This window comes from Diceros bicornis, chromosome 38 (assembly GCF_020826845.1).
Source record: "Diceros bicornis minor isolate mBicDic1 chromosome 38, mDicBic1.mat.cur, whole genome shotgun sequence".
NCBI lineage: Eukaryota > Metazoa > Chordata > Mammalia > Perissodactyla > Rhinocerotidae > Diceros > Diceros bicornis.
In genome coordinates this window covers 9197444-9225339 of record NC_080777.1, presented here as the reverse complement: position 1 = coordinate 9225339, position 27896 = coordinate 9197444, and the positions used below count along the sequence as shown (strand labels likewise).

The window sequence follows — 27896 nt, the reverse complement described above, 5'->3', positions numbered from 1 at the left end:
CCACTGAGGAGACACTCATAGTTTTGTTAAAATAATCTAATTCTTTTGTATTAAAGAAATAAAAAATATTGTGTGATTCTGTACCCATTCTTACACATGCAAAAGATGTTCAGGTTCTCTGGATTTCTGCACGGTAACAGAAGGTGCTCTAGGCTGCTCATCATTATTAATATCACTGCTTGTTCTCTGCAGACTCCAAAGATTGAGGTGGGTGATATTTAAATGGAACATTAATAAATGGATCCGCACTTGTTGTCTCTTTATTCTGCGTGCTAGTTTTTAATATTTTATTTATAAATTCTTATGTTTATCAGTATCGAGACACTACATTTACCACTTATGCAAGAATTACAATGCACAAATACAAATAAAGAAACAGCTATGTAGAATCAGCGGCAGCCACACGATTTCAGTATACTCATAAACCAGGATGTAAATTGCATAGTATGCTTTGTGTTAGAGGCTCATTTATCGATGGTCCTTGTGACATCTAATGACAATTAGCCTGAATGAATGAGTTTAATTTAGAATTTTAGACTATTGATTAATTTTACTGTTTGCTGCAATAACTTGTGCTATTTGCCAATCAGAACAGAAATCTTTAATATTATCACAATCACGGCAGTTATACTCATGAATATTGGCTAAATAAACGGTGAGGTGGAAAGCAGAAGACTTTTGAAGTTAAAGGCTCTTTCTGGTTTGGGGGAGATTCTTGGAGATGTCCCTGAGGGGCAGAGAGGAGAGAGGGGAGAGAATGGCTTTGCCAACAGCAAGAGGGAAGCAGGACGCAATTTCCTGCAGACTGGAAAGAGGCTGAACTTGGGGTTCTGGAGGAGAGGCGACCCATATACTGCTTCGTGCCAGCGACTCGTGGAGGAGGCAAGACCTGAGACATGGCTGTGTGGTGCCCAGGGAGGCTGGAGCCGGGCACAGGGGATCCCAGGCACTCCAGCTAGGAGAGGGCAGAAGGCCAGAGGTGAAAGGACCAGGGACCAGTCCAGCTGGGATGTCTCAGCAGGAACCAGTGTGGACCAGCGACCAATGGCAGAGGGGGAGCTGCTGGGTGCTTCGGTGCCCTATAAGCCCCCCAGAAGCTCTGCCCAATTTCCTGGGGAGCCCCACTGAAGCCTGATACTTAATTTCCTGCTAGTTCTGCAAGCAAGAAGGGGGCACAACTTAGATTTAAGTTATTTTAAAGAAAATGAAGAGGTGATTTATCCAGCACTCGCAAGTCTGCAATCATAGTGAGCTTCACACACGTGAATGTGAGCCAGGCGGGTAAGTAAATGTATTCCTAAGGCAGACAACACCAGCTTAGATATAGGAGGGCATACGGAGCAACAAACATGGGCTACCAGTGACACAAGTCGCTGTGCTCAGCACAGAGATGTCAATGGCAGACACTCAACTTTAAAAAAAAAATATTGAATACATTATATGCAAGAAAAAGTGCATAATGTCCTGAGGGATGAGAGGCGAAGGGAAAATCTTTAGATCCCAGTTTGAATAAACTAGCTGTGAAATACAGTTTTGGGACAACCAGGAAGCACAAAGAGCAAAATGTTAACAGTGGTTGAATCTGGGTGATATGTCGACAGATCTTCACGATACTCTTTTCTCTACTGTTCTATATGCTTGAAAATTTTATAATAAACAGTCATTTAAAAACCTCCAGGCCTGCCCAGTGGCATAGCAGTTAAGTTCGTGGGCTCCACTTCGGTGGCCCAGGGTTTGCAGGTTCGAATCCCTTGTGTGGACCTACGCACTGCTCATCAAGCCATGCTGTGGCGGCCTCCCACATACAAAATAGAGGAATATGGGCACAGATGTTGGCTCCAGGCTAATCTTCCTCAGCAAAACAGATGAAGATTGGCAATAGATGTTAGCTCAGGGCCAATCTTCCTCACAAAACAAAACAAAACAAAACAAAAACTCCAATTCTCAGAACGTTCCAATTTCCAAACCCCCCAAAGAGAGAGAAACAGGGAGAGTCTTAGGGGAGGTGGACTGGCTGGGCATAGTCTCTTTCTGGTAGGATTTGAGGGAGTGTTTGGATGGTGGTGGGGGAACTCTGTGAGTTGGGTTTACGCTGCGGGATGGGGAGAGCTTTCTGGGATTCCGACATGCCTTGGCGGGGAAGCAAGGGAGTAACTGGATGCTGGATCCACCACACTGGTAGTGAAAATTGCGCGGAGTTCATTTATGGGGGGAAATGCCTGTTAGGAAATATTCTTGAATTCTATGCTAAATGAAGTGTCTGGTCAGATTCTCCCGTGGGTAGAATGGGATGGTGGGGGGATAGAAAGAGCTCACAGCTCACTTAGCCAAGCTCCCCATGGATTCATAGGCTGCTCTATAGGCTTTGACTGTTTCTCTGATAGATGCTTGCGGGTGAGGTGGAGAGGGGGTGTAAGGGGAGCATAGAAACAGGACAGGGTTGGAAGAAGCTTCCTGAAGATCCAAGTCTTGAGTTGTGTGGGGACACGTTATTTGCCTTCACCTTCAATAAACTGAGGTGTTACTATGTAAGTTGACTATATGTAAGACAGGAAAAGGCAGAAAACCAAAACTCACCTGTGTAGACGTATAAACTTAGAAGGAGGTGAATGTGTCAGGAAAACATGGAACCATCAGATTTACTTAAGAGCAGACAAAGAGTTTGATGGAATTTGCCTAAAGTTGTCACCTTGTCTATGAACCCTCCCCTGATCATACCACCCCCAAAGCACTCTGTCTCTCTTCTCAGACAGCGTTGTCGGCACCATTGTAGCACCCAGAAATTGTCTCAGGTGCTGGTAACAGGAAACCCCATGACAGCAGTATGGAAGAAATGTGGATATTCACAGCCACTCAAACCCTTTTTTTCTTTGCCTTCCTATTTTATAAAGGCCGGAATGAGAAAAGACTCATCTTCTCAGACTCACTTGAGGTAGAGGTGGCCAAGTGTCAGAGTTCTGGCCAATGAGATGTAGGAGATCCCTGGGGAAGGCTTCCTTTAATCTTCCAACAAGACATGCTTTCATGAGCTGAGACCTTTTGGCTCTTTTCTTTCTTCCTGCCTGCAACATGGACATGATGCCTGGAGCGCAGCAGCCTTCTTGTGACCATGAGAACTAAGTCCACATGATAAGGATATCAAATCAGGAAGGGGAAAGGAGCTGGGGACAGTAATGGTGTCATGGCACTGCCACACCAGCCCAAATATCCCGATTTCCTGTCATATCAGGAACACCCCCCCCCATTAAACCATGGTAACACTTAAGAATTGTGTTCACCTGTAAGTAACAGAATTTCTTACTTTCATGGCTTAAAAAAGTGGGAGGTTTTTATTGTCTCGCTCAATAAGAAGTCAGGGAATAGGAAGTTCAGGTCTAGTAGGGTGGCTCAATTATGTTGTCAATGGTACTTGCTCCCTCTATCTTTTTAGCTTTTCCATTCTTAACGTGTTGATTTCCTTCTCATTGTGACAAAATGGCTGCTGTACCTCCAGGCATCAGGTCTGCATTGCAGGCAAAAAGAAATATATATCTCATGGGTCCAAACTGTGTCACGTGGCCACTCCTGGCTGCCTGGTGGCTAGGAAAAAAATCAAGTAATTGGCTTTTCAATGTCTACAGTAGATGAAACAATGTAGGTTGGTCACTCAACATCCATTCCTAATCACTTTCTCCCTTGCCCTCCTCTACTGTGTCACAGACCATTTTTTTTTTTTAAACACTGCCTTGTGAAGGAGTTCTTTATCACCTCACTAATTAGGGTGGGAACCTTGTGGATCTCTGAAAGTGCCCACCACATATAGGTACTAAATAATATTTGTTAAATTAGTAAACAATAACTGTTTGGGGTTCTTATTTTCTGAAATTCTACTACCGCAGTCACCTTTACGAAGACACTGCTCTGTAACTGATAAAGCAAGATAAAGCAGCGTTGGGGAAAGGGCAGGTATTTTTCTGTGATCTGGATGGAGACCTTGAAAGTCAGAGTGGCAGGATGAGGGATTCATGTCTTCATTTGAAATTTTCCTCTGACGTAAAGACTCCTGATTCTGGCAATTCTAGGCCAGATAATTCAGACCAATTCCCCCACTGAACACAATTTAAGAAGCTGAATGAAATATAAAAACACCTTCTTAAAAGCATCAAAGACTCAAGAGAGTAAGCAATTATTGGAGCCAACTTCTGAGAGTGGTCAGGAATCCAGAGAGGTCAGCCTAGCACTTGGGGCCAGTTTTGCTCTAGGGACATGTGCTAATCCGGAGGAGGTGGCTGAGAGGCTGAGTTGTGGTTTTAATGCTTTGTAGGGCTGGGAGAAAAGGTCAGAGTCCAGGGACCACCAAGGCTTTGGACTTGATAATCCACCTGCTTTGGCTTGGGATCCCAAAAGGATTGTTCCATTTGAATAAGGGTGAACCAGAAAAAAAACAGCCCTCATACAGACCACAGTCATCCGGTTAGCCCAGAAAATCTCAAACCCTGAATTTGGATTAAGATAATTCTAGTTTCCCCCAGACACCTGGCAAAAGAAGTAGAAATTCCTCCTTGGAGAAAGATATCATCTTAGACCTCAAATTCCTGTGAAGAACTGTTCAAAACAATGTTTGACATACAATAAGAAATTACTAGACACATGAGGAGGTTGGACTCCATAAACAAGAACCAGCAGAAACAAAAAACAATAGATCAGCCCTAAAGGGACTCAAAATATTTGAATTAAATTTTCTTTGATATTATCTTATTGTTTTGGTGTCACAAAAATTTATACAGTATAATTACAACAATTACAAGAAATGGTTGGTATGAAGTAAAAAGCAAAAAACAGAGCTAGAAAGAAATATACCACTATTGTGCTAGTGGTGTCTGAGAGTGGCAAACTGTGGTGTTTGGTTCATCATTTTTCATTTCTGTATTTTCCAAATTTTCTTTAATGAGAATTTATATTGGAAGGTGTACTTAAGGAAAAGAGAAAGTGATAAAGAATATAAGGAGAGCAGAGCTGGATTCACAGGTGTGCAACCTCTGCAGTTGCCCAGGGTCCTGGAGTCAGATGGGCCTCATGCCTGGTTTAATGCTCTGCTGTTGCTCTTCTGAAATTCTTAATAATTTTTTAACAAGAAGCCCCACATTTTCATTTTGCACTTGGCCCTGCACAGTGTGCAGCCAGTCCTGGCCCAGGGGAAACCTAATGCTGATCTGTTGACCAATCGGTCAACAGCCACTGAACTGGCTCTAGTTTCCCCACTTCTCACCAAAAGGCGTCTTGTTTCCAAAGTGGAGGTGCGGCCAAACAGCTGCAAGAATGTTGTGGTGTAGTGGAAAGAGCCCCAGATTAGGAGTCTGCAGATCTGATTCTAGTTCTGCCACTGGCTAGTTGTATGCCTACCTCTCTGTAATTCATTTCTTCCAGCTCCAAAGCAGTTGGAATCACATCATTTGTGAACAAGGCAGCTAGCACACCAGGGTTACAATAACCCAACAACTATTTATTTAGTGCCCACTCTGTGCAAGATACCAGGTGCTCTGAGATTCACTCCAAACCATGATATGGCGGATTTGCCAACCATTTTTCAGGATAGTCCTTGCTTTCTGGCGTTACTGACTTATCTGAAACCCAAGTTTTATCTTTAACGATTGGAACCTCTTTTGCAGCTGTCAGAAATCCCTTAGGAAGGAAGCATGGCGCCTTTCCAAGATGCTAGGCCACTGGGGCAAAGTGTGCAGATAACATTCTCTACTATTTACTGAATGTGCACCAAAAGCCAGGCTCTGTGCTACGTTCTTTATGTTCCCATTTAATCCCTTAAAATGGATTGGTAGTACTCCTATCCCTAATTTTCAGATAATGAAACTGAGGTTTAAAGAGGTTAAGAAAGTTGCAGCTATAAGGGGTCTGACTCCAAAAGCACACGCTCTCGACAGTTCCACTAGACCAACACCAATTACACAGAGCCATTGTTGCTGCCTCTTCAGCCCAGAATAGTCCACGAAGTCTAGTTTCCCAATCCCAAGGTCAGATGGTGGGGGAGGGTGAAGGATGCGAGGGAAATGGAGAATTTCGCAGGGGCTGGGAGCAGCGCTGCAAACGCAGCCGGGAGCATTAAGGGCACTACAGTTTGGGAAAACCCACCCGAGCAATCCAGGGGGGCAAGGGCTTGTCCTGTATCCGCAACCGACACAAAACCAGCGCCCTCAGCCCCCACGTTTCCCACTCAGGAGGAACTGCGAGAACCGCAGGTACACACCATACCCTTCCGCAGCTTCCCACCTCCTCCAGACGCACGTGTTTAAAGAGTCCCTGCTCCTCCCCGGCGCGCCCCACCTCGCCGCGGCCGCCCTGCCCCAACTGCGCCGCTGGCCTCAAGTTTCCTCCGAGCGGCCGGCGCGCACAGCTGCAGCCGCGGCCACGGGCGCCCAGCGGCGCATCGCCGGCCACCTTTCCCCAGCCCCCGCCGCCGCAGTCTCCGCCCGCCGGGGAGGGCGTGCTCGCGGCGCCGGAGCCGAGGGTGGGGCGCCGAGAGGGAGGGCATCCCGGCCGCGCCGCTTCCGTGCTCGCAGCGGCAGAGGCGGCTGCAGCAGCAGGTGGACCGAGCGTCACGGCGAGCGGCTCCTGGCCTGAAATCCGCCGCTCCTGCCGCCGGGCGGGAGCAAGCCTGCCGGGCTGGAGCCCGTGCGCACCCCGGTCCAGTCCCTAGTCTCCGGGGAACTTGGATTACCGAGGCCGGCGGGCCGGGGCTGGGGCCAGGCGCGCAGGAGCGCACAGCAGCCCTGGAAGCCGCGTCCGGGGCGCGGGACCAAGGGGATCTGGCTCTTTCTGGCTCCCTAAAGACCTTTTCTCCCGAGAAAGCGCCGCTGCCGGCTCCGGGATTCGGGAGGAGCCCGGAGTCCGTGCGGGCACCGCGCTGGGCGCTCTCCGTGTGCGCCCCGGTTGCGCAGGAGGGTCCTGAGCGGCGCGCTCGCCTCTTCTCTTCGGCTGGGGCGCGGAGAGCAGAGGGCTCTTCCCTGGGATTCCGGGGGGACGGGAGCCTCTCACGCGGTCCTCCGTGGAGTCCTCGCACCCCTCGCCGTGTTGGTCTCGAGAGGCTCGCTGGCTGGCACCAGTCTGCAGGAGTTCTCTACTGCTTTGGTTTCTTTTCCGATTTGGGGACATTTCCCGCCAACGACGCTTGAAGCACCTTTCTCTGTCTTCGCGGGCAGGCTGGCGCCTCGGGTCGCCGGAGCCTGGGAGAAACCTATCCCCGTTCGCCGACCCTCAAGTCTCTCTCCGCTTGGCCTGCCTCGTCCTAGCCACTGGCCTCGAAGGGAGGGTGCAGACGTGGCTCCTTTTTGCCTCCCTTTTGAGGGAGTGCGGTCCCCGACGGGGCCATTGGTCTCCTAGGGGGTCTTTGTGTGTGGCGGGATTGGGCCACCGGCCATGGCCTTCACTTTCGCTGCTTTCTGCTACATGCTCTCCCTGGTGCTGTGCGCTGCGCTCATCTTCTTCGCCATCTGGCACGTGAGTAACCGGCAGCCGCTTCTAACTCTCTTTCGCCCCAAACGCGCCCCTGTCCACCTCCTTCCCCAGTTTCTCTAAAATGCCACCTCATTTTCTCCGCATCGCGTGTGTGGGCGGCCCGGGAGGCCAGCCGCGGCGCTTCTGAGGTTGGACCTGCGGCCGCTCCCTGGTCCCGGGGCAGGAGACGGTTCGCGGCATCCCGAGGCCGGGCGGCGCCGGGCGCGCCTTCGGTGCCCAGGCCACTGGCTGGAGGCGGAGGGACAGCTGGTTCCCGGGGGCAAGGCACCCTTGCCAGGGCCTGGCTTTGCGTCCCGGGCCCCGGGGAGTGGCGGCTACAGCCCCGTCTACCCCGTTGCTTCCCCTGCCCCCTCCTCTCTTGCCCGCGGGAGGCGAAGGAGAAGCGCCGCTGTCGGGCCGGCAATTAGTCAAGTAACTATAACAATTAAACATTTAAAATGTCAGCATCTGTGGTGGGTTGCGTTTAGACATAATTGGAGACAAAGTGGAAACACGACACGAGCGCCTTATAAGAGGAAGTAGGGAGAGGCCGGGCCCGGGGAGGAGGGGGAACCAGGTGATGGGGGTCGACATGGGAGGCGGGGGATGGCTTGGAAGAGAGAAAAGCGAGAAGGCGAGGGAGCGTGGGGAAAGACAGGCATGAGTGAGGCCGTGGAGGAAAGTCCAGGAGAGCGAGTTTCCTTCCTCCTTTGCTCTGGGATCCCAGCCATCCACCTCCTCAAAGACCCCCTGCAGGTGGCAGATCTCCCTTCGCCAGGCACCCAGCATCCCAAGCAGGCACACGCTTTCCTGCCATTCTTCCAGGGGCGATGCCAGGCTGAGGGCAGTCGTGGTGGGTCCCCATTCTGTAGGTATGGTGTGGCAATAGGAAATGGAGTGCTTCTGAATAGAAGTAGGAAAAAAGGGAGAGAGTAGGACTGAGGAAAGCTGGTTTTCTTATAGAGATTGTGCAGTATCTGGCAAGTGGGTTGAACTGGAATTCTCAGGGCTTCCTCCTCTGGCTAAGCTCCCTACTCCCGCCATCAGAGAGTTGGCGGGAAGAATGGCTAAGGTCAAGTGTTTTAGAAGGAGCACCAAAGTGCATAGTCTCCCACCATTAACAGCCTTGCCCTGCCCAGCAAGTCCGGGTGACAGAAAGGACCCTGAGGTGAATTCTGGGAGGCATGGTTCTGGTGCCCCTTAGAGAGCACTCATGTGGTGGGAGATGACCTGGGATAAAGAGCAGAAGGAAATCACAGAGTGGGTGAGATTCAGGAGCTTTGTATAAGTAGTTTCTAGAGTGAGAGGGTTTATCTTAAAATAGAACTAAGCAGCTCGAGCTGCTGCGGTTACAAGGCTCTCTGATGAGGAGGAGAGGGAACCCGGGAGGAGGAGGGCTTCTATGTCACCTTAGGAAATTCGATGGCTGGGCTTCCTTCCACATCTCCGGAGTGAGGGAGTTGACCTGGATGATCTTCAAGCTTCCCCTGATGTCTAAGATGCTGTAAGTCCAGGAATCAGTTGATTTAGGCATCTGGGGGTGAGAGAGAAGGAATTCACACAGAGGAATTTCGGGGCTGATCAAAAATCCTGCCAGTGAGAAGTGATGAGATCTTGCATCTTCTCTTCCTCTGCCCTGGGATGCTGGATCTAGTCTACGGTGGAGAATTGAGCCTTGAAGTTGTCTACAGTTGTTAAGGGAAAAAGAAACTTTACTTAATTTAGAATAAAAAGGGGTACAGAACGGATCATGCCCACACACTGCAACTGACCTCTGCTAATGTGTTTTAAAGGAGCTTTACTTTGCTTCTTTGGATTGGGGGAGTTCTTTGCATTCTAGAAGTCTAACTAGTCCCTTTTTCCAGAAATACTTCATTTGCTGTTTCTTTATGTTTTTGCCTTGACCAGAGGGTGGCAGGGACCAGAGAGCTCTGTCAAACTGTCAGGCTTGGAGTTCTCTGAACTAGCTCCTGAAGCAGAGCAGGTAACCGGAAACAGTCATTTTCTCTCACTCAGGGGAAGGTGATACATAATTCAAGAGCAGGTTAATTAAACGGATGGTTTGTGCAGCTGGTTGACTAATAGACTTTTGCATTGGAATCAAGCATTGCTCTGATCCCGTGTTGGCTTCCACTCTTCTGGTTCCCAGTGCTTCTTTGTCCAGGGCAGCTGAATGTGGTCAGATTCCAAGTCTGGGTCAGGTCCTGATTCCCAGGGGCAATGGCAAGATTCCAGTTTCTAATAATAAAAAGAATTTGTGCTTTTTGAATTCAAGTTACAGTAACAATTCCCAAGTCTCAGCCCTCTTCCTTTCCTAATCTTTTCCTTCTCCCTGTTTTCAAATCAAACAACCCAAAGCCCCTCCGCATTAATTTGGTTCCTGGACTTTGAAAGGAGAAATCTGAGACACATCCATTTCAGCACACCCATTGTATGTGTGGGTGTTGTGTATATGGCAGTAATTATTTCAACCAAAATTTAGGAGAGTTAGTTTTATATTAGACTCTGTGTTTGCTTTCTTTCCAGCTTCTTATATTCCTTCTCTATTTCTTGATCTGACAAGCCATCTTGATTGCTTGGATATATTGATACTCCAAATAATGAATTGGGCACTTAACATACAGCAGTTAAAAAGCCTGCCCCATTGCCATCCCTAGGCTGTAAGATGAAGATGGCACGTTTTTCTTATTTAATTGTGCGTTCCTACTTAGGGGTAATAATAGTAGCTACTATTTATTGAGTGTCTACAGTAGGCCAGTTCTTGGCACTTGTAGATGCCCTCTTCTGATGTTCGTCTGCTTACCTCCTCCTTCCCACCGGAGGTCTGGGACGACGATGGATGTGGCCAGCCATAAGCGCAACATTTCTTTGAAGTCTTGTTTTTTTACTTTGAACATGTATCTGCATTTGTTTTCAAATGAAAATATGTCGAATTGCCAATTTATTTTATATCGGCCACTATCTTCTAGTATATTTGTGACGTTTGGAGGATGCAGAATAAAACTGAGATTTTTTTTGTGGCTTTGCATACCTTCAGGCACATGGCTTCTTACTGCCCAGGCAGCCCTTTAGTCCTCGAAACTGGCGTTTTACAGATGAGGAAACTGTGGATCAGAGAGGTTATAAAACTTACCTGAGGTTGCACAGCTGGTATGTATTGGAGCTGGGATTTGAGCTCCAAGAGTCTGAAACTCTTATGCCTATGTCTTTTTCTAACTCTAGCCACTGTCTTTGGATTGTTTGACTTTGATAGTAATGGATAATGTTTCTATCCAAAGAATTAGCTTTTTCTGTATAAATAAAATATTTGGAGTTGGTATTTTTTTTTTTAAATTTTTATTTATTTATTTCTCCCCCAAAGCCCCAGTAGATAGTTGTATGTCATAGCTGCACATCCTTCGAGTTGCTGTATGTGGGACTCGGCCTCAGCATGGCCGGAGAAGTGGTGCGTCGGTGCGCACCCGGGATCCGAACCCGGGCCGCCAGCAGCGGAGCGCTCGCACTCAACCGCTAAGCCACGGGACCTGCCCTGGAGTTGATATTTCTGATTGGAGTTATAAGAACAATAAGACACAAACATACTACATATCCTTTTTAAAATGAGGAAATTCTATTTCATTTTTTTAAAATTTGTTTTTCTGTTTAGAAAATGGTACGGGTTCATTGCCAAAAATTTTGAAGCTACAGGAACATATAATAGAACAAAATGACCACTAGTCTTATCATCCAGAAAAGATTTGAGTGTCTCTTCTTCTCATCATTGTGTATGTGTGTATTTTTAAAAATTGCATATGGATGTTTAGAAGGAAAAAAAGTGTTCTGAAGGATTTCAGATGTGAGGTGGTGCCTGCTTGCAGCCAGGATAAAATGAACAGTGTTTACTCACAAGAGCCCTGTCAGCTGCAACTTGGTCGAGCTTGTTTGCAGACTGTCTCATTTCTATAAACACAGATGAAACCACTCTTTGAAAAGATCAAAGATTTATTACTAGTTATTTCAGGTTTTTAGCTTTTAAAATTTTTCACTTCTGGAGTCACTTATGAAAACTCTGAGTTTTGACAACATACAAATAAAATTAATTCCCAATAATATTTTTGGGGGATTCACAGCAGCGTTTGCTATTGGAGAGTTTTAATGGGCCCCAACAGATGATAACAAATACAGATTTACGGAGAGGCAGTTTTGCTAGGCGAAATGTCTTTCTGGCTGAACCTTTCAGCCAGTTCCACCGTCACGGCCACGGCCACTGGGAACCGAGTAAACTTCTTAGTTTCTCAAATTATCCTTTTGGAAACAAAAAATGGGTTTATGTGAAATGGTCAGATGCCTGGAGTTGACAGTAGCCTGTCCTTCCTTCCCTACCCAGATGAGGATGCTGAATTCTTAGCCTGCCTAACCTGGTCTCCACTTCTTGTTCTGTTTGAGACAGCCCCATCCCCTCTGGTGTCTCCCTTTTCGATGTGATGTCTGCACCTCCAGCCTCCCCTACTACCTCCTCTCTCATCCCCTCACCCCACCTCATTCTCCCTTGCCTCCTGGCTAGCGTGGAAGGAAGCCCCATGACAGCCTTACCATTGTTTCTCGAGCCTAGAACAGTGCCTGGCATGTAGGAGGGGCTCAGTAAATACTCGTGGAATAGTTTCTTGTTCCCTTCTGGCCCATGTGGTAACTCACTTCTGATCATGTGGTAACTCACTTCTGATCTGGCTTCCAGCTCCTTCTCAGGGACTGCTCCCCAGGCAGTCTGGGCACGTGCATTTTCTGCTGAACCCCGGCACTTTGAAACCTTGGAAGCTGTAGTTACAAAGGAAGACTGGCCATTACTGGGGTTACTGTCTTGATGATGCTGGAGCTAGTTCCCCTGCAGAGGGCAGCTTGGGGGCAGTGCCGGCTGTACCTGGAGAGAGTGCCTGCGTTCAGATGTGATGTCTGTGCTGACTCGTGCTGCTCACCCTTGCTGGCCTGGAGGTGTTGGCTGGTGATTTTCTGTGACTACCCCTGAAAGAGAAGACTTACATCGTCATGGTGTTTCTACCACCGTCAGGTTGAGAGAGAGGAGAGAAGGATGCAGGATTCAGAGATGGCCTAAAACAAGTGGGCGCTGGCCCTATCTCGACTGCTTGGGAGGTTCAGGGCCTCTCTGGGATTGGGTGTCACAGGGGCACTGTACCATTTGACTCTGATGTTACAGTTGCTGCACAAACATGACAGGCAGTGACCATTGTGAGGTCTTTGCCAGGTAATTGGGGTACACACCTGTACTGGCCCTGAAGCCATGCCCGGGCAGAGCTCCCTCCTGAATTGTGAGGCTTGAAGACCTCACTTGGCTCACCCAGCCCCTCTGGCTGCCTGCCCCCTTTCTCTCCCTGACATCTACGTGGCTCTGTGCTGTCTCCTCTGGACTTGTTTTCTGCTGCTGCTCTCCCCCCTGCACGAAATCTGCAAAGAAATTCCTCTGCTGTGGACGTGCTCTCTGGGTGGAGCCCTCACCAGCCTTCCCTGTCGCCATCGTCTGTCTCCTCCAGGGATCCACCGATGACTTAGCATCTGGTCACAGTCACATCCACATCCTGCGTCATCCATCCTGGGTGCTGCCGGTGACCTGACCTCACCTCCGGTCACCACTGTCACCTCCTGTGAGCACGTCCATCCCTGCAGTCCCACACCCTGGCCCTGCCTTTCCAGCATGAGCCCCGGGTTCTTTCACTCCCGCACTCCGATACCCTGCTCTTGGCCCTCGTTGTGACTGACCGTTTCCTCTAGACGTCTCGCTCCTCGAGGGGAGGGTTCAGTTCCTGCCCTGTGCCTTCAGACCTCATCGTCCTCCACACGGCTCTTATTGCTGCCCTCAGCTGCTGTGTCCTGTGACCCGTCACTCCCACCTGGAAGCCCTTGGTCTCCGAGGAGTCCACTCACTCAGTTCCCCCTCTGCTCTCACCCCGGGTGCCTGAGGGCTGCTGGGGCTACATGAATGCGCGGTTGGATCTCAGTATCCCCTCATCACTCATCAGCGTCATCCCAGTCCCTTCTCTCAGCTCCTACTATACTGTTGTAGATCTTTGGCATTTTCTCAGAGCCCCCCGAAGCTCCCCAGAGCCCCCCATCACCTCCTCTCTGCAGATGACTCCACCTCCAGCTCACAGAGAAGATGGAGGTTCTCAGACAGGGCTGCCTCCATATCCCGCCTCTTCTGAACTGCTCTGATTATGCCCTTATGATTTCTGCTTCCTTCCCAGACTCTGAAGAAGCAGTCTCTCCTCCTGTCTGAGGCTAGTGCCTCCCCTGCCTGTTCCCCGGGGACACTGCTCCATCACTTATCCCCACCCGCTGTGTCCTCAGCCACCGGCCCTTGCTGGTCCTCACCCCCGGCAGATGTGGGTTCTCTGAGCTTACAGACGAGCCCCTTTGTCCCCTCCCCACGCCACCCAGCCTCTCTTCCCTCGCAGACAAGTTTTGTCTCCTCACCTCCTGCCTCCCATTCCCTCTTTTTATTCTTACATCAAGCATACAGAAAAGTACAGAGACTAACAAAGCCTTCTTCTGCCTCCACCACCGAGAATTAGCAATTGTTAGCATTTTGCTACTTTTGCTTCATATCTGTCTTTTGAAGGCATTCATTTCCTCTTTAGCCTCTGCCTCGTGCCCCCACCTCTTCTCGGCCCCCCCCCCACCCCGTGGCATTGGCACCAGTGGCCTCCTACTGGCCAGTCTCTGAGTACCATTAGTGCTTGTTGGGACCTCTCTGTGGTTCTGACACGGTGGTCCACGCCTCCTTCTGGCTGTTGTTGCATGTTGCTTCTCTGTTCCTCCCCTTGGCCCGACGGTTTCTCCCCCGTCTCCTCTCTGGCCTCTTCTTCCTCTGCCTTCGTTTACCTGTTGGTGGTTCCCCCGCTCAGCATGCCAGTGCCTCCCAGACCTGTCCTCTGACGTAGGCTGTATATCGGGCTGCCTACCCCACCTCCCACAGTCGGTTCCATGCTGAGTGCGTCTATGTGCCCTCCTCACCCCTTGGCCTCAGTGGCCCCAGTCCCACCAGTGCCTCCCCACTCCTGTCCATTCTTTCTCTACTTCCTGCTCATATTCCTCCCCGCTACCCCTGCCTCGTGGCCCTGCCTCGGTTCAGGCTCTCGTCTGCTCTTTCTCACAGCATCGTGGTCCCTTCCAAACTGGCCTCCCTGGTTAAAATCTCACCTGAACGAATCCACCCCCACACACCTGCCGAGAGTGACCTTTCTAACGCCTGAAAGGACCTCTCCGTGTCATTCCCATACTAAACACTTTTCTGGCTTCTCTCACCTACAAAGTTTAGGGGGCCTGTGGGACTGGGCCTCAGTTAACCGTTTAACCTCGTTTCTCGTCTTCTCTGTCCCAGATGTTCTCGACTTCTTGCAGTTACCTGAATGGGCTGTTTCATCCCCCTCGAATGCTCTTCACCCACCGCCTTCTTCACCTGCCCCAGCCTTTGTCCTTAGGAAAAGTCCCACTCTCCCTTGTATCTGAGCCCCACTCCCGCTGCTCCCATCCTCTGGTCTGAGCCCCACTGATGCACTAGTCACGTGATGTTGTATTTGTCTCTGTGCCTGGACCGTAAGCCCGTAGAGGGCAGGACCTGCTGCCCTCATGTGTAGCCTCTGTGCCCAGCATGGAGGTGCCACAATGGTGCCCACTGAGTGCAGAATAATAAATGCAGGATCTGGGTAATTTACTGTCGCCAACCCAAGCTTGACAAACTTGTGCTCAATGAATGGTCTTCCAGACTCCCCTGGTTACAGCAGTCATCTGGGCTCCGCTGGAGGCCCACAGAGTCCCAGGTGTGGTTGAGGGGTAACGGAGCTCCGGCCAGAATCGCCGAGTTGAGGGGAGACGCCAGATGGGGCAGATCCGTCTGGTTGGAGGTGAAAAGGGCCCTGGTGGGCTGACATTCTGAATAACAGGTGTCAGAGAGGAATTGCTTTCATTGGAGTGGGCTGTCAGACAGTGACCACAGCCCATGTGGGTGCCCCAGTGCAGAGGACAGTGTCGGGGCTGGCACCAGCTGTGTTGATTTTATGCTTCAGGATAATGGTCCCACGGTATCTTGTGGCACCCATTTTTGATGGAGGATGATTGTGAAATACACCATTCTCCCATCCCTTGATGACCAGGTGTAGATAGTCCCCTTATGGCTTAGATAAGGCAGATATTAAATTCCAGGCTGATGTGTTTGCCCTTCGTGTTGCTTCTGAGTTGCTTCCTCTTCTAGTAGACGGAGGGTCCTCAGAAAAAGAAAATGAACTGTGTTGGTTTAGGGAAGAGGCATTAGGTGAGTCCTGGTACAAACACTGAGGTCATGCACGTGAGTTACAAACTCAGATCTGTGGGGTTGGAGGCGGGATCTTTCATAGGCAGGGCTTCTGCCTCTTAACACGAGTAACTGAGACTTGCCCGCACTTCTCTTAATGGCACTCGGAATCTGATTAATTCCCATGAAGGTCACTGAAAACTCCAAGTGCACAGTCCAATCCTGAATTGGTTTCTGAATACCAATCCAGAACTTAATGATGAGGCTGGAAAATATTTTTAGTTTGGCATAGAAAGCGAGGCAAACATGAGACCATGTTACTTATGCTAAAATAAAGCCGAAATATAAACCACTGAAAAAGATACCTACATCAAGATTAAGCTGATAGACTGTGACGGAGGCACCAGCATTTCTGTGTGCACAGCGTCGCAGGCATTGAAAGACTTCAGAGTCTTGGTGGGGACAGTCCCTGCTACAGGGCATGGGGATTGAGGACAGGGATCTCATGGGATAAAGTCCATGTCAGTTTGGTGTGGGAGGCCTATTACAATGTAGGCAATCTCCCACTCCCCCCGATCTCACGGCCCTAACTCCACAGGTAGACTTTACTGCCTCCTAGATGTGTGTATTTGTTCCTCTTTCCACAAGGAAAGGCTGTCTCCCTCTTGGATCTAAATTCTGTACATTCCTTCACTGTCTAGCTCAAGTCTCACCATCATCAACTCTGCTCACTCCAGCCTGCCACAGACTCCTAAGACAGCTTGTGTGGCTCATTAGCTCTTGTGTGCCTATGACCTTGTGTTAGTACACACTTTCCTGTGTGTCCACCTGGGCTCTCTAAGTGAAGTAGAAGTGGATGGAAGGCAGGACCCTTATTGTCCACGTTATGCATTCGCAGAACTTAGGAGGACACACAAACACGTGTGGAGCACATCGCTGCTGGTTGTGGCTCTCAGACTGGCCGTGAGAGGAATGGAAGCCACCTCTTTGGCAGTCTCATGTGGCTTGTGAACCCAGAAGCTTGCAAGTTTCCTCCCTTCGAAGAGAAAAGGAGCCTGTGGCTTTTGGGATGTTGGTGGCTGGCTCTGGGAACAGTGCCCAGGAATTGGCCTGCCCAGGATGGGCTGGGGGGCTGCCTGAGAGCTGCTCCTACCTTCTGCCCTGAGACTCACCTCAGAAGGGAGAGTCAACGCAGTAGTCTCCAGGATCCACCAGTCAGTCTGAGGGTCGAGCATCATTGTCAGAGGGGATGGCTTCACCCTCCAGGGGCCCAACCACCACAGGCCTTGGCACTCCTGTCTGTGACGGGGCCCTGAGAACAGAACCTTCCATCACCACCTGACTCTCTGAGGCCGTTGTCTTACATGAGCAATTAAATTACTCTAGCTGGAGGATTTGTAAGGGCCTCGGTTACATACAGGCATGTAGCGGCCAGGGCTGTTTCTTTTTTTTGTGAGGAAGATCAGCCCTGAGCTAACATCCATGCCAGTCCTCCTCTTTTTGCTGAAGAAGACTGGCCCTGGGCTAATATCCGTGCCCATCTTCCTCCGCTTTATATGGGACGCGGCCTCAGCATGGCCTGACAAGCGGTGCATCGGTGTGCGCCCGGGATCCAAACCTGGGCCGCCAGCAGCGGAACACGCGCGCTTAACCGCTATGCCACGGGGCCGGCCCCCAGCAGGGCTGTTTCTTAACCTCTGTCTTACCAGAACTTGTATAGACACTAATTAAGTGCACATTGAATTGGACTGGGTATTTGTGTCCAGACTCCATCATTTAATAAGTCTAGCCTAGGTCTAGACTCAGGCTGCCTTGTCGAGATATCTGTTGTCTTGAGTTCTGTCCTGTTGGTACCTTTTTCTCGACTTTCTCTGTGTTCCCTTGGCTCCCTGAGAGAGAAAGGATCTCACCTGGCCTTGCAGTTTCTACTTTGGGCTCTGTCTGGCTCTTCTAACTTTTTAATTTTAATTTTATTTTTTTATTGTGGAAAAATATACATAACAGAATTTACTATTTTTAACCATTTTTAAGTGTATAGTTCAGTGGCATTAAGTATATTCACATTGTTATGCAGCCGTCATCACCATCCATCTCCAGAACTTTCTCATCATTCCAAACTGAAACTCTATATCCACTAAGCAATAACTCCCCGTTTCCCCTTCCTGTCAGCCCCTGGTAACCACCATTCTACTTTCTGTCTCTATGAATTTGACTGTTCTATGTACCTTATATAAGTGGAATCATACAATATTTGTCCTTCTGTGTCTGGCTTATTTCACTTTGCATAATGTCCCCAATGTTCATCCAGGTTGTAGCACATGTCAGAATTTTGTTACTTTTTGAGGCTGAAAAATATTCCGTTGTATGTATATCCCACATCTTGTTTATCCATTCGTCTGTTGGTTCCACCTTTTGGCTATTATTGTGAATAGTGCTGCTATGAACATGGGTGTGCAAATATCTGATACCCTGTTGTGCATTCTTTTGTGTATATACCCGAAAGTGGAAATGCAGGGTCACGTAGTAATTCTACGTTTAATTTTTTGTGGCTCTAATTTTAGAAGCAGAAACTCTTTGGTCCTAAGTCTTTGCTGCACCAACTTTCTGACCTTTCTTGACCTTCTGGCTCCTGTTGGTTGCCTCTCTCTACCTTCCTCTGTGATGGACCAGCGGCAGTGCCCCACACATCCCAGGTTTACTTGTTTGATTAAATATCCGATCTGTTTTGCTACATGACTCTGGAATCCTCAGGTCTTGCAGGTGAATAAAATGGTTATAGCCTCTTCAAGTCTTAGCATTGGCTCCCAGTTGTCAGGAGTTATAATGCTCCTTAGACAGATTTTACTGGAGACAACTCTTGGGCTTTGCAGGCAGGTGGCCCCATGACCATGGCCATTTCTTCCCGGGAATTTCATCAGGGAGGGATACCAGTGTTTTCTGACATTTTAGGCCTGAGGATGTTTTGGGTGTGTAAGAACTGAGAAATGCACTTGACATTAAGAACAAAGGGATCTTGTGAAAAAATTTTTGTTGCCGTTTGTTAAAACTTAGTTTGCATTTCTGCTTTCAAGTCAATGGGAAGGCCAAAGGCCCAGCACTTTCTTTGGTGGCTGCCAAGGAGAGGGACCAGGCAGCCTTACGTGGGCTGCAGAGGAGCCGAAGACTCTCCATTTCGTTTTTGCCCTTCAGCTGGGGACTGCTGGGGCATGGAAGTGAGGCAGGCTGTCAGCTCACTGGGAGACATTTTGGAGGATGACTTCATCTTCTAGTCTCTTTAAGCTGCCTTGAGTCACAAAAGTGGTTTTAAAAAACAAACTAGATTTGTAAAAGTGTAATTTTGCGCGCGCGCGCACACACACACACACGCAATTACCACCACAACAAAAAATATTCCATAGCAAGGCAAATGCCACACTTTCCTGGCCATAAATATTGGGAGGGTGGAATTTGCTTTCCGTTCTCCTGGGGTAAGGGTGGGTGGTGGGGGGTGTGGGCGGTCGGGATGCCTGCGTGTCCATTTGCGGTCGACATGGTTTGGGTTGAATGCCTTCGTGGGAGCAGTTCACCACACACCTTTACCCCACCAGTGTCTACTGCCCGCAGCCCTGTTTGCATGGTTGGCCCTTGAGTGCAACCAAGACTTAGAACTGCCCTTGGTGGGGTTGGGTTTCTCTGATGCTGTCTGGCCAGAATGATACTATGACTTCTGGTCCTTTGCAGTTGTTTGTAGAAGCTGTAGGTGTGTGCTCAGGACGCGTTTCTGACTGAACAACACACTGATTCCTTTCTCCGGACACCGTTTCTCCTAGCGAGGGAGGAACCGCAGGCCAGACCACTGTGAATCCACCTTACGTCTCCCTCTCTCCGTTGCTCGACTTTTCCGTTCACGTTCTTTTCAGATTTTGTCTTCCCATTTACACAGGGGGTCCCACTTACGTTGTTTTCTCTCTCTGGCCAGCCGCCTTGCACCCCCGAGCTCACCTCCCCAGCCCTGCCCAGCAGGTGGTCTTGCTGGCTGACTGGTTCTGAAGTCTGTGGTGGTTGGTGAGTCCCTGGCATTAAGGATTCCCAGGCCTCGACTACTCTGTCTTTCTCCTTTCTTCCTTTCTTTCTCTATTACCTCCTTTTATTCCTTCTCCTTTGCATATCTCTTAGATCTGCCAAAGGCTGCACAACATCACTTAGCCCAGCTGGAGGGCCCAGGGGCTAGGAAGTTAGCTGACACCACCTCCTTCCCCCAAGGCATCTAGACCCATGGGCTGACATCTCCAGAGCATCAGTCTAAGGTATCTTTTGTTTTTTGTGTTCACATGGTCCATTTTGACTATGGGCGGAGGGACAGCTCTCCTGCTGGGGAAAAATGCAGGGGAGGAAAGCAGAGTCTCAGAGCTGACTTCCTTTTTTTTTTTCTTATTGGCATCTGATTCATGAACCCTAAAAAAAGAGTTGAGAGCAACATAGCCAGCTAGCGATAGCAGCCCAGATGGTCCCCTATATAATAGAGACATTTGTATCTTGGATAAAAAATATTTAAATGTGTTCTGTGAACCTGATTGAGAAAAGGAATTAGCAACTGCATTCAAGGGGTGTGGGTATGGAAATTGCCAGATGATTCTAGTCCCCCAGAACGCAAAGATTAGGAAAGAGGAATTGGGAGGTGTAAGGCCCAGATATGAGGGAATCCTGGGAGGGCAGATGGATTCTGAGGGCACCACATTGCACTGTCCGAGGCCTGAGGCATCCCTGCCTCGGGAGTGTCATGAGTAGAGGGGTCCAGTCTGGACGTGTGCACCTGTGGAGAAGGACTGCATGTCTGGCTTCTGCGTCCACCCAGAGGTCCTGCCAGCTGGCGAGACTTCACAGCAGCTGTAGGCAGACCAGGGCTGAAGAGAACAAATTTGTGCCAACCGTTTCTAAATTCTACACTGAACAGATAACGCAGTTATCCTGTTTCCCTTCTCCTTCATTTTCTGTTCACTGGGAAAGGGTATGGCACCAGTGAATCCTATGGGCCTGCCTGAAATCAGTATAGGACTTTTATTGTTCTCATTGTTATATATCCTAAATGGGCCATTGGGTGGAGCTTGGAAATCTTTGTCTGAGAGGGGTTCTGAATTGAGGTGGCATCGAGCTGACGTTGGCCACTTTGCGAGGATGGAGGGGGAGGTGACGCTGAGAAAGCATTAGTGCCAGCCTCTGGGCTGGAGTGTGCGAGTGGCGGTTTGTGGGGATAGAGGACGTCTTAGGGCACGTGGAGTCATTATCTGGAGTTGGGACTCGGAACCAGATGCTGCGGAAGTTAAAGTCGCTTCATCATTACTGGACCGTGACTTATCCTGGGATCATTTTTCTTGGTGGTTCTGGAGAGTGATGAGGGAATTGGGTAGAGGCCAGCATAGCATATGTGCTGACTGGAGAAAAATGACTGGAGAAAAATGTGTTTTTGCTCATTGGTTGGCAGTTTTAGAACTCAAAGTCATGCCCTAGAAAGGGGCTGGCAGCTAATGGGGCCAGTGCTACTGCTGAGTGGTGCTCTCCGGCAGACTGCTCTGTGGCTTTAGACACGTCCCTGCGTCTCCCTGGGCCTTTTATTTTCATGAGTGTAAAGTGAAGGAGCAGAACACAGAGATCTCTGTGCTCCTGTCCAGCTCCAGGGTTCTGTGGGTCTACCACTGCTTGCTATATGCATCTCGTTCTTTTCCCTTCTCGTGTCATGGTTTTCCTTCTGCGATGGCCTTCCTGGGCATTCAGTGTCAGCTTTCTCTGAAGGGAATGGATCAGTTAAGTTTCTTAGAAATCAGTTCTGGCCACCTTAATCACAGAAGGAATTTATGGAAATGGAATTTGAGTGCTCATAGAATGGATAGAAAGTCCAGAAAACAAGACTTGAAACAACAGGATAGCCTAGATTTAGATGGCTGCCCCTCGTTCTTTTGTCCTTGATGCTCCTAAGGATGGAGAGTCTTGTAGGCTGAGCTTAGGTTGGTGCTCCCTGCTGGCTGTACCGAGTGGTGCGTAGAAGGATGACAGGGATCCCCAGGGACCCTTTTGGTCTCCTCAATGGAAGGACAGGCAGTTGGATTTACCCACCCACCTGAATGCACTCAAAGGGAGAGAGGTAATTCCTCAGAGGAAATCAGAGCAGTGTAGGAAGGGGGCAGAGATGTTGGGTGACCAAAAAATGACAGAGGGCCACTACCTGGGCTCTTTGGTTTAGTTGTCACCTCACCTCTACTCAGAGAAGGCAGAATTTTTTCTAAAGGTTAACTTCTCATTGCCACAGACCCTGTGATGTGTTATCCCCTGTGAGCTGCAGAAAAACATCTTATTTCGCTTCATCCTCAGCTTGACGAGGGACAGCTGTGCTCTGGCCAGGAGGATGGACTTACTGGGCTCGTGGCCCTGAAGGTGTTTCCCCGTTTGAGTGATGACTGCCCACTTAGTAAAGTCCCCATCATCTCATCATCAAAACCTTCCGTGGAGGCAGTGTGATATGCTTCCATGGCACACGTCTTTCCTTCTGAGCCTGCAGCTTTTACAGAGTCCACTTGGATGAGGGCTTTGCAGGAATTTAGCAAAACACATGCTCACCTAGAAGGAAGGGACACCAGTTGTGTAAATCAAAAATAAGAAAAATGGTATCTTGCCGGTTTGGTGTCTCCCAGTCTGTTTAGCCCCAAATTCTAGAGGAAAAAGGGAGAAGTGAAGCCCAGCTCTTCCTTTTCTTCTTCAAAAAGCAGCCCCTTAACCCCAAATTCCCTCCTCTTCCTGAGAAATTTCCCCTTGCCCCACATCTAGACTGTGCTGAGCAGATGTGCCCAATTTCAGTTCCCTGCTTGATACAGAGCCAGGGGCAGGAGGCCCCCTCCCAGGCCCTGTCTGTACCACTTAATATGCTCCCCTCTGCCTTCCCACCAGGAGCCACTCTCTTATAATTAGCAGAGTTGGCAACTTCCACCACTGTAGAGTAGGTTATTTTAGCTCTGTAAATGGAAGGCCACATCAGTTGTCTCCCGAATGGAGAGGTGATGTTATGGCTCAGAGCTATGCTGTGTGCTGGCACCTCCATTAAAATTAGTTCCTCCACCATTCTAGGAAGGTCGTAAAGGAGCCAAATAAAGTTTGGTGTGGCAAGATTATTAAAGCCAAGGGAGCAGTGACTCTAAGAACAGCATGGCATTTTCAGGAAGTCAGTCCCACCGAGCCACGGGGAGGCAGGCAAAGCACTGGGCCTGCGACAGGGACGCTGACCACAGAGAGGGGTGCCTGCAGCACCACACAGTGGATTTCGTTGCTGGGAGCTACTTCCATGGACTCCCTCTTCAGTTTTTCCTTTCTTATATCAAAGTACCAAGCGGAACATTTTATTCAAGAAAAAAAATTAATGAAACAAACCAAAACCCAACCCAGTAAAGGGTTTGGGGTCAAGCAGCGTGCGGTTGCTCTGCATTGGCTCACGGGTGTTCTGAACTTCACTGATGGTGCCCTCCTTCTGGAAGTGGGGCAGAGTGGGTGGGTTTGGTTTAATGTTTGCTGATTTGTTTTCTTTTAATGTGACTTGCATTGACAAAAGGGGATAGAGTCAGCTAATCATCCAGTCCTCGAATCTGGCCACCTAAAGGGACCATGATGATCTGGTCTGTCTTCTCTAGAAATGAGGGTACTTCAACCCCTGAGTTTTCATCAGGCAACCTACTGTGTTTTATAGCAACTGAAATAAAGAATAAAAATGTATCTCCTTGATCTTTACAGCTGTGCAGACTAAGTATTCATACTTCCTCCACAGCTTGTAAGTGGATTTTGTGACATTTCGTTGCTTTCTAGATGGGGAGAAAGAGAACATTGATTGAATTAAGAGGGACACATGTCATATTCCGCCAATCTCCGTATTTAAGATATTGCATAGCCCTGAGGAAGATGTGAATTAAAGGATTGTTCTAATATTTTTATTTATTTACTCATCTGTCTCTGAGAGGTGCGTGCTCTACTGTGAACAGAGGTTTCCATCCGAGAGGCCCAGCACATGCATGCAGTCCTAATTCAGAACAGTGAGACAGAATGTGTGCTCTTCCCGGGACAAACCACCCCTGACAGGTCAGTTCCCCTCCCTTTGGGTTGCAGTCTCTTTAATCGTCAAACAAAGGGGACTTCTCTTTCTCCTGGTGTTCTGAATTGGGGGTCACCCTCCTGCATCAACACAGTTTCATGCAAGACATTATGGTCCTGCATTTTCAGGAGTGGCTTGCTTTAGCAACTGCCCACTCGCTTGCCTTTAGAAGGTCTTTGTAAACCATCAGCAAAGACACATCCTTTCTCCCTTTGTCATGGTGTCTGTCCTCTGACACAGTACAGTCTTAAAGGACACGAGGTCGTAAGCAAGGTAACGGCTGGCTTGTCACCAAGTCGCCGGTTGAGGTCTTGTTGCTGTCAATGAATAAGAAGCATAAACTGCAAGAGAAGCAAAAAGTTTATTTGTGGTCTCAAGAATTGCAATTCGGGGAGCACAGAATCAGGTAGAAACCCAAATAGCATCCTGTAGGGAGTAAAAGTCAGGGGCTTTTAAAGGCAAAGAAGGGAGGTCGTATTACAAAGAATTTTCATTGGAGTTAGAGGCAGAAGCTAGTCTTGGCTAACCGTTGATTGACTATTTGATTCTGTCTTCAGAAAGTCCACAATGCTCGGTCTTTGTGATCAGGATGTCCATTTTCCTGCTGAATTCTTGTAAAACAATTGCCATTTTGGCCCAATCCAAAGGTTTGGCCCTGTCCAAGGTTGAAGACAGCAAGGCAGTTTCTTTGGAAAGGGAGCTCTGACTCCATTTTAAAATGGCTCCACTAATGTCAACTGTGACATTGCTCACACTGTGACCCTGTTGCTCACCACCATCTCCACTGGGGGCAGACAGCACTGTGATGGTGTGTGCTTGGGGGCTCTCTCCCAGGCCCTTCGCTCTGGCTTTTCAGTTGATCCCTTTGGCCAGTTGACCCCTTCCATCTGCACCCCCACCCCCAGTCCCTCCCTCAGGCTCCCCTCCCTGCTGGCAGCTGTGGGACCCTCGCCTTGTGGAGGTCAGTCAGGTTTGCTTGTGGCTTCAGTGCTTTTCAAATGGATGAATAAGAAAGACACAAAAACGAAGCCAGTGGCATTTCCCGTTTATAGCTTTTCCAACATAGAAACCCTGGTTTTGAGCGTAGCTGAAGTATTTCCTGCCTGAACCATAAAGGAAAGCTCATGCAGTGAGATGGGAAGAGTGCTCTGCAGCTGTGCCTGTGAAGGTGCCAACTCGCTGATGGACTCGGCAGGGCTGAGCTTAGACCCCAGGCTGCACCTTAGACCCCAGACAAACGTCGGCCCCACCTCTGTGAGGCTTTGTGGTCAGTCCCAGTGATGCTGAACCCCCTGGGAGAGGGCAGGCAGTGTCTGCAGAGGATGCGGGTGAAGAGATGAAAGCCACAGGGAGATTCTCGAGGGGCAAATGATGCTGAGAATGCTTCTGCCCAGTCCCTGCCTCCAGGCTGGACAGGGTCAGCTTTTTTTGGAAGCTCCAGGAGGTTCCGCAGACCCCTTTTGAGCCCTGCCCACGAGGATGCTCATCCTAACAGCCAGGTGGATTCTCTTCTGCCCTTGTGGACCATTCTTCCTCTTGTCATGCCAGGCCTGAACTTCTGAAGTTGGGCTCTAGAACTCTCCTCTTGTTTGCCTTTCCTGATTTTACCAGCCTCATTCCGCTGCTCTGGGCCTCAGTTTCCTGCTCTGTATGAGGAGGGGTGGCAGAATTAGTGGTTCCCATAGCTGCCTCACCCCTAGACGTTATTTCTCAGAAGGTCTTGGGTAGAGCCCAGGACTTGGAATTTTTTTCCTTTTTTTTAGTGAGGAAGATCAGCCCTGAGCTAACGTCTGTTGCTAATCCCCCTCTTCTTGCTGAGGGAGATTGGCCCTGGGCTCACATCTATGCCCATCTTCCTCTACTTTATATGTGGGATGCTGGCTTGATAACCAGTGCGTAGGTCTGCACCTGGGATCCGAACCTGTGAACCCCAGACCGCTGAAGCAGAGCATGTGGACTTAACCATTACACCACCGGGCCGGCCCCAGGACTCTCAATTTTTAGAAAGCTCCCAGGCGATTCAGACTTGGGACATGCAGGCAGCATTAGGAAGCTTCCGGAGGCCTCTCTGACATTCCATGACTCGTGAATCTTATTCCCTCATGATTCCTCTCCAGGACCCCACATTAAGTAAAGTTAATTACCTTGTCATGTCTTTATTCTCAGTTTGGTCCCACATGTGTACCTCTAGCATGTAATTCTTTCCTTTATTTGCAGTTCTATTTTCTACGAATCCATATTTCCAATTTCCTTCCTCCTCTAGAAAGTTTCCCATGATTTGCTTCTTACCCACTTGTTTCCCTTTTGACCCAGGGCTCCCTTCCATCCTCAAGGTGATATATCTATATATATCTCACAACAGGGAGCAATGCTTCCTGTTTTGCTCACGAAATGTAGTCTCTTGGTGGTTTGGTCTGTGGATTTTCTTTCCCCCAGAAGGTAACCTCCTGACCATCCTCCCCTCCCAGCAAGGAGCCCGGGAGTCTCGAAGGCTCAGTGAACACTGTTGATCTTTGACCTCTGTCTTCCATGGGAAATTGACAGCCGTTGCCTAGCACATTCCTTGAAGTGGACTTTCATATACAAGAAGGCCCGTTATCTGATAATTGTGTGATTCAGAGCTTGATGGGGTCCCCTGTCCCCCCACCTCCCTCAAGGCCTACTGGTTGTCTTGTACCCTACGGCTTCCTCTCGCTCTTCATCGTTGTGTGAGAGCAGGCGGGAGCCCCCTCTACTTTGTGACACCCGTGTGTGTGTGTGTGCGTGTGTGTGTGTGTGCACGCGTGCGCACGCTGCCTCCCATCCACTACCTTCCCTACCTCACCAGCCTCAGCCTCCCTCTCTGTAAATCGAGGGGGTGGACACGGTGACAGCTGAAGCCCCTTGAAGCTCTTTGCTGAAGAGAGGCCCGGCTCCCCCATAACGCCTCACTGCTCTGCACCCTTAAGCAACAGGTGCCCTGAGAGGCAGCTTGATGAGTGTTGCTTAGAAAAGCCCTTTGTTTGCAAAGGATGTTGGTGTCAAGCTTGTCTGGGGAAGCCATTGTGCTTTCTGGTGATGCAGACTCTCGGAGCCTTTGTGGCTGTCGGTTCCTGTGACCCTCTGAATAATTTATTTACCCCTCAGCATCCCCACTGCCTTTTCCAGCAATTCTCTGCTTATTAGCGTCTGCCCTGAGCGTACAGGGGCCCGAGGACCAAGTGAAATGATCCTCATGGCCACGCCCACTGTGGTGTGATTGGTGGAGTGGGGCAGCCCTGAGCCCAGGGACCAGAGGTTTGGGTGATGATGGTGGACATTAGCCACCATCTGCCAAGATGACCATTGTGTGTGTCGTCACCTGGTCACCTGAGGGATGGCTGAGTGGTCGTTAAGGGGCATGGGCTGTCTGGGGTGGGCTGAAGGCCACTGGTTGTGGTCTCTTAAGCAGCAGATCCAAAGGTGAAGGAAGAGGGGCACTCGGTTGTGAGGACGTGTGGCAGTGACACGTTTCTCGTGAAATAGGTGACATTTGGCAAAGATTCTTTTACTTTGTATGTGTGCTGTTTGCTTCCTTGATCAGGCAAGTGCAATTCCGCAGGGCCTCTGAGGCTCATTTTCGGTGTGATTGGGATACGAAGACGCTGCCGGTAGAGTCTTGGGGGCGCCGTGTGGGCTGAGCTCCCCGGCAGACCCTGGCACCACCCTGCAGCTGCCTTGAACCGCGGCACCTGCTCGTCGCAAGTCGCTTAGCCCCACCTGCAGGACAGGCCTACCGCACCTGAAGGAGGAAGGAGTAGAGGGGGCGAGAAGATTCCCTGCCGAGGGAATGTGCCTCCTTGCCCACCAGTCGTTTCCTGGGAATAGTGCCCAAGCACGATCATGTGTGCCCCGGCTGGGAACCGTCCCCTTGCCTCTTCCCCAGCTGGCCTCTCTGGAGTCCCCTCTTTTATTCAGTGGTGCTATCCTCTTCCCAGGTGCCCAGCCCTGGAGGCACCCAGAGCACTCTTCCTTGCCTCTCCATCCCCCAGTCCCTTGGAG

At 49.5% G+C, this 27896-nt stretch overlaps 1 protein-coding gene across 1 annotated transcript in view; it reads left to right on the top strand.

Moving 5' to 3' along the window:
* Positions 1 to 6607: 6607 nt before the first annotated feature.
* The window catches only part of CNIH3 (cornichon family AMPA receptor auxiliary protein 3), a 107149-nt gene continuing 85860 nt past the window's right edge, over positions 6608 to 27896 (top strand). Inside the window, exon 1 of the mRNA XM_058533629.1 lies at positions 6608 to 7491. Within this exon, the coding sequence (XP_058389612.1) occupies positions 7411 to 7491 (81 nt within the window). The 5' untranslated portion in view covers positions 6608 to 7410. The remainder of the gene's footprint in view (positions 7492 to 27896) is intronic.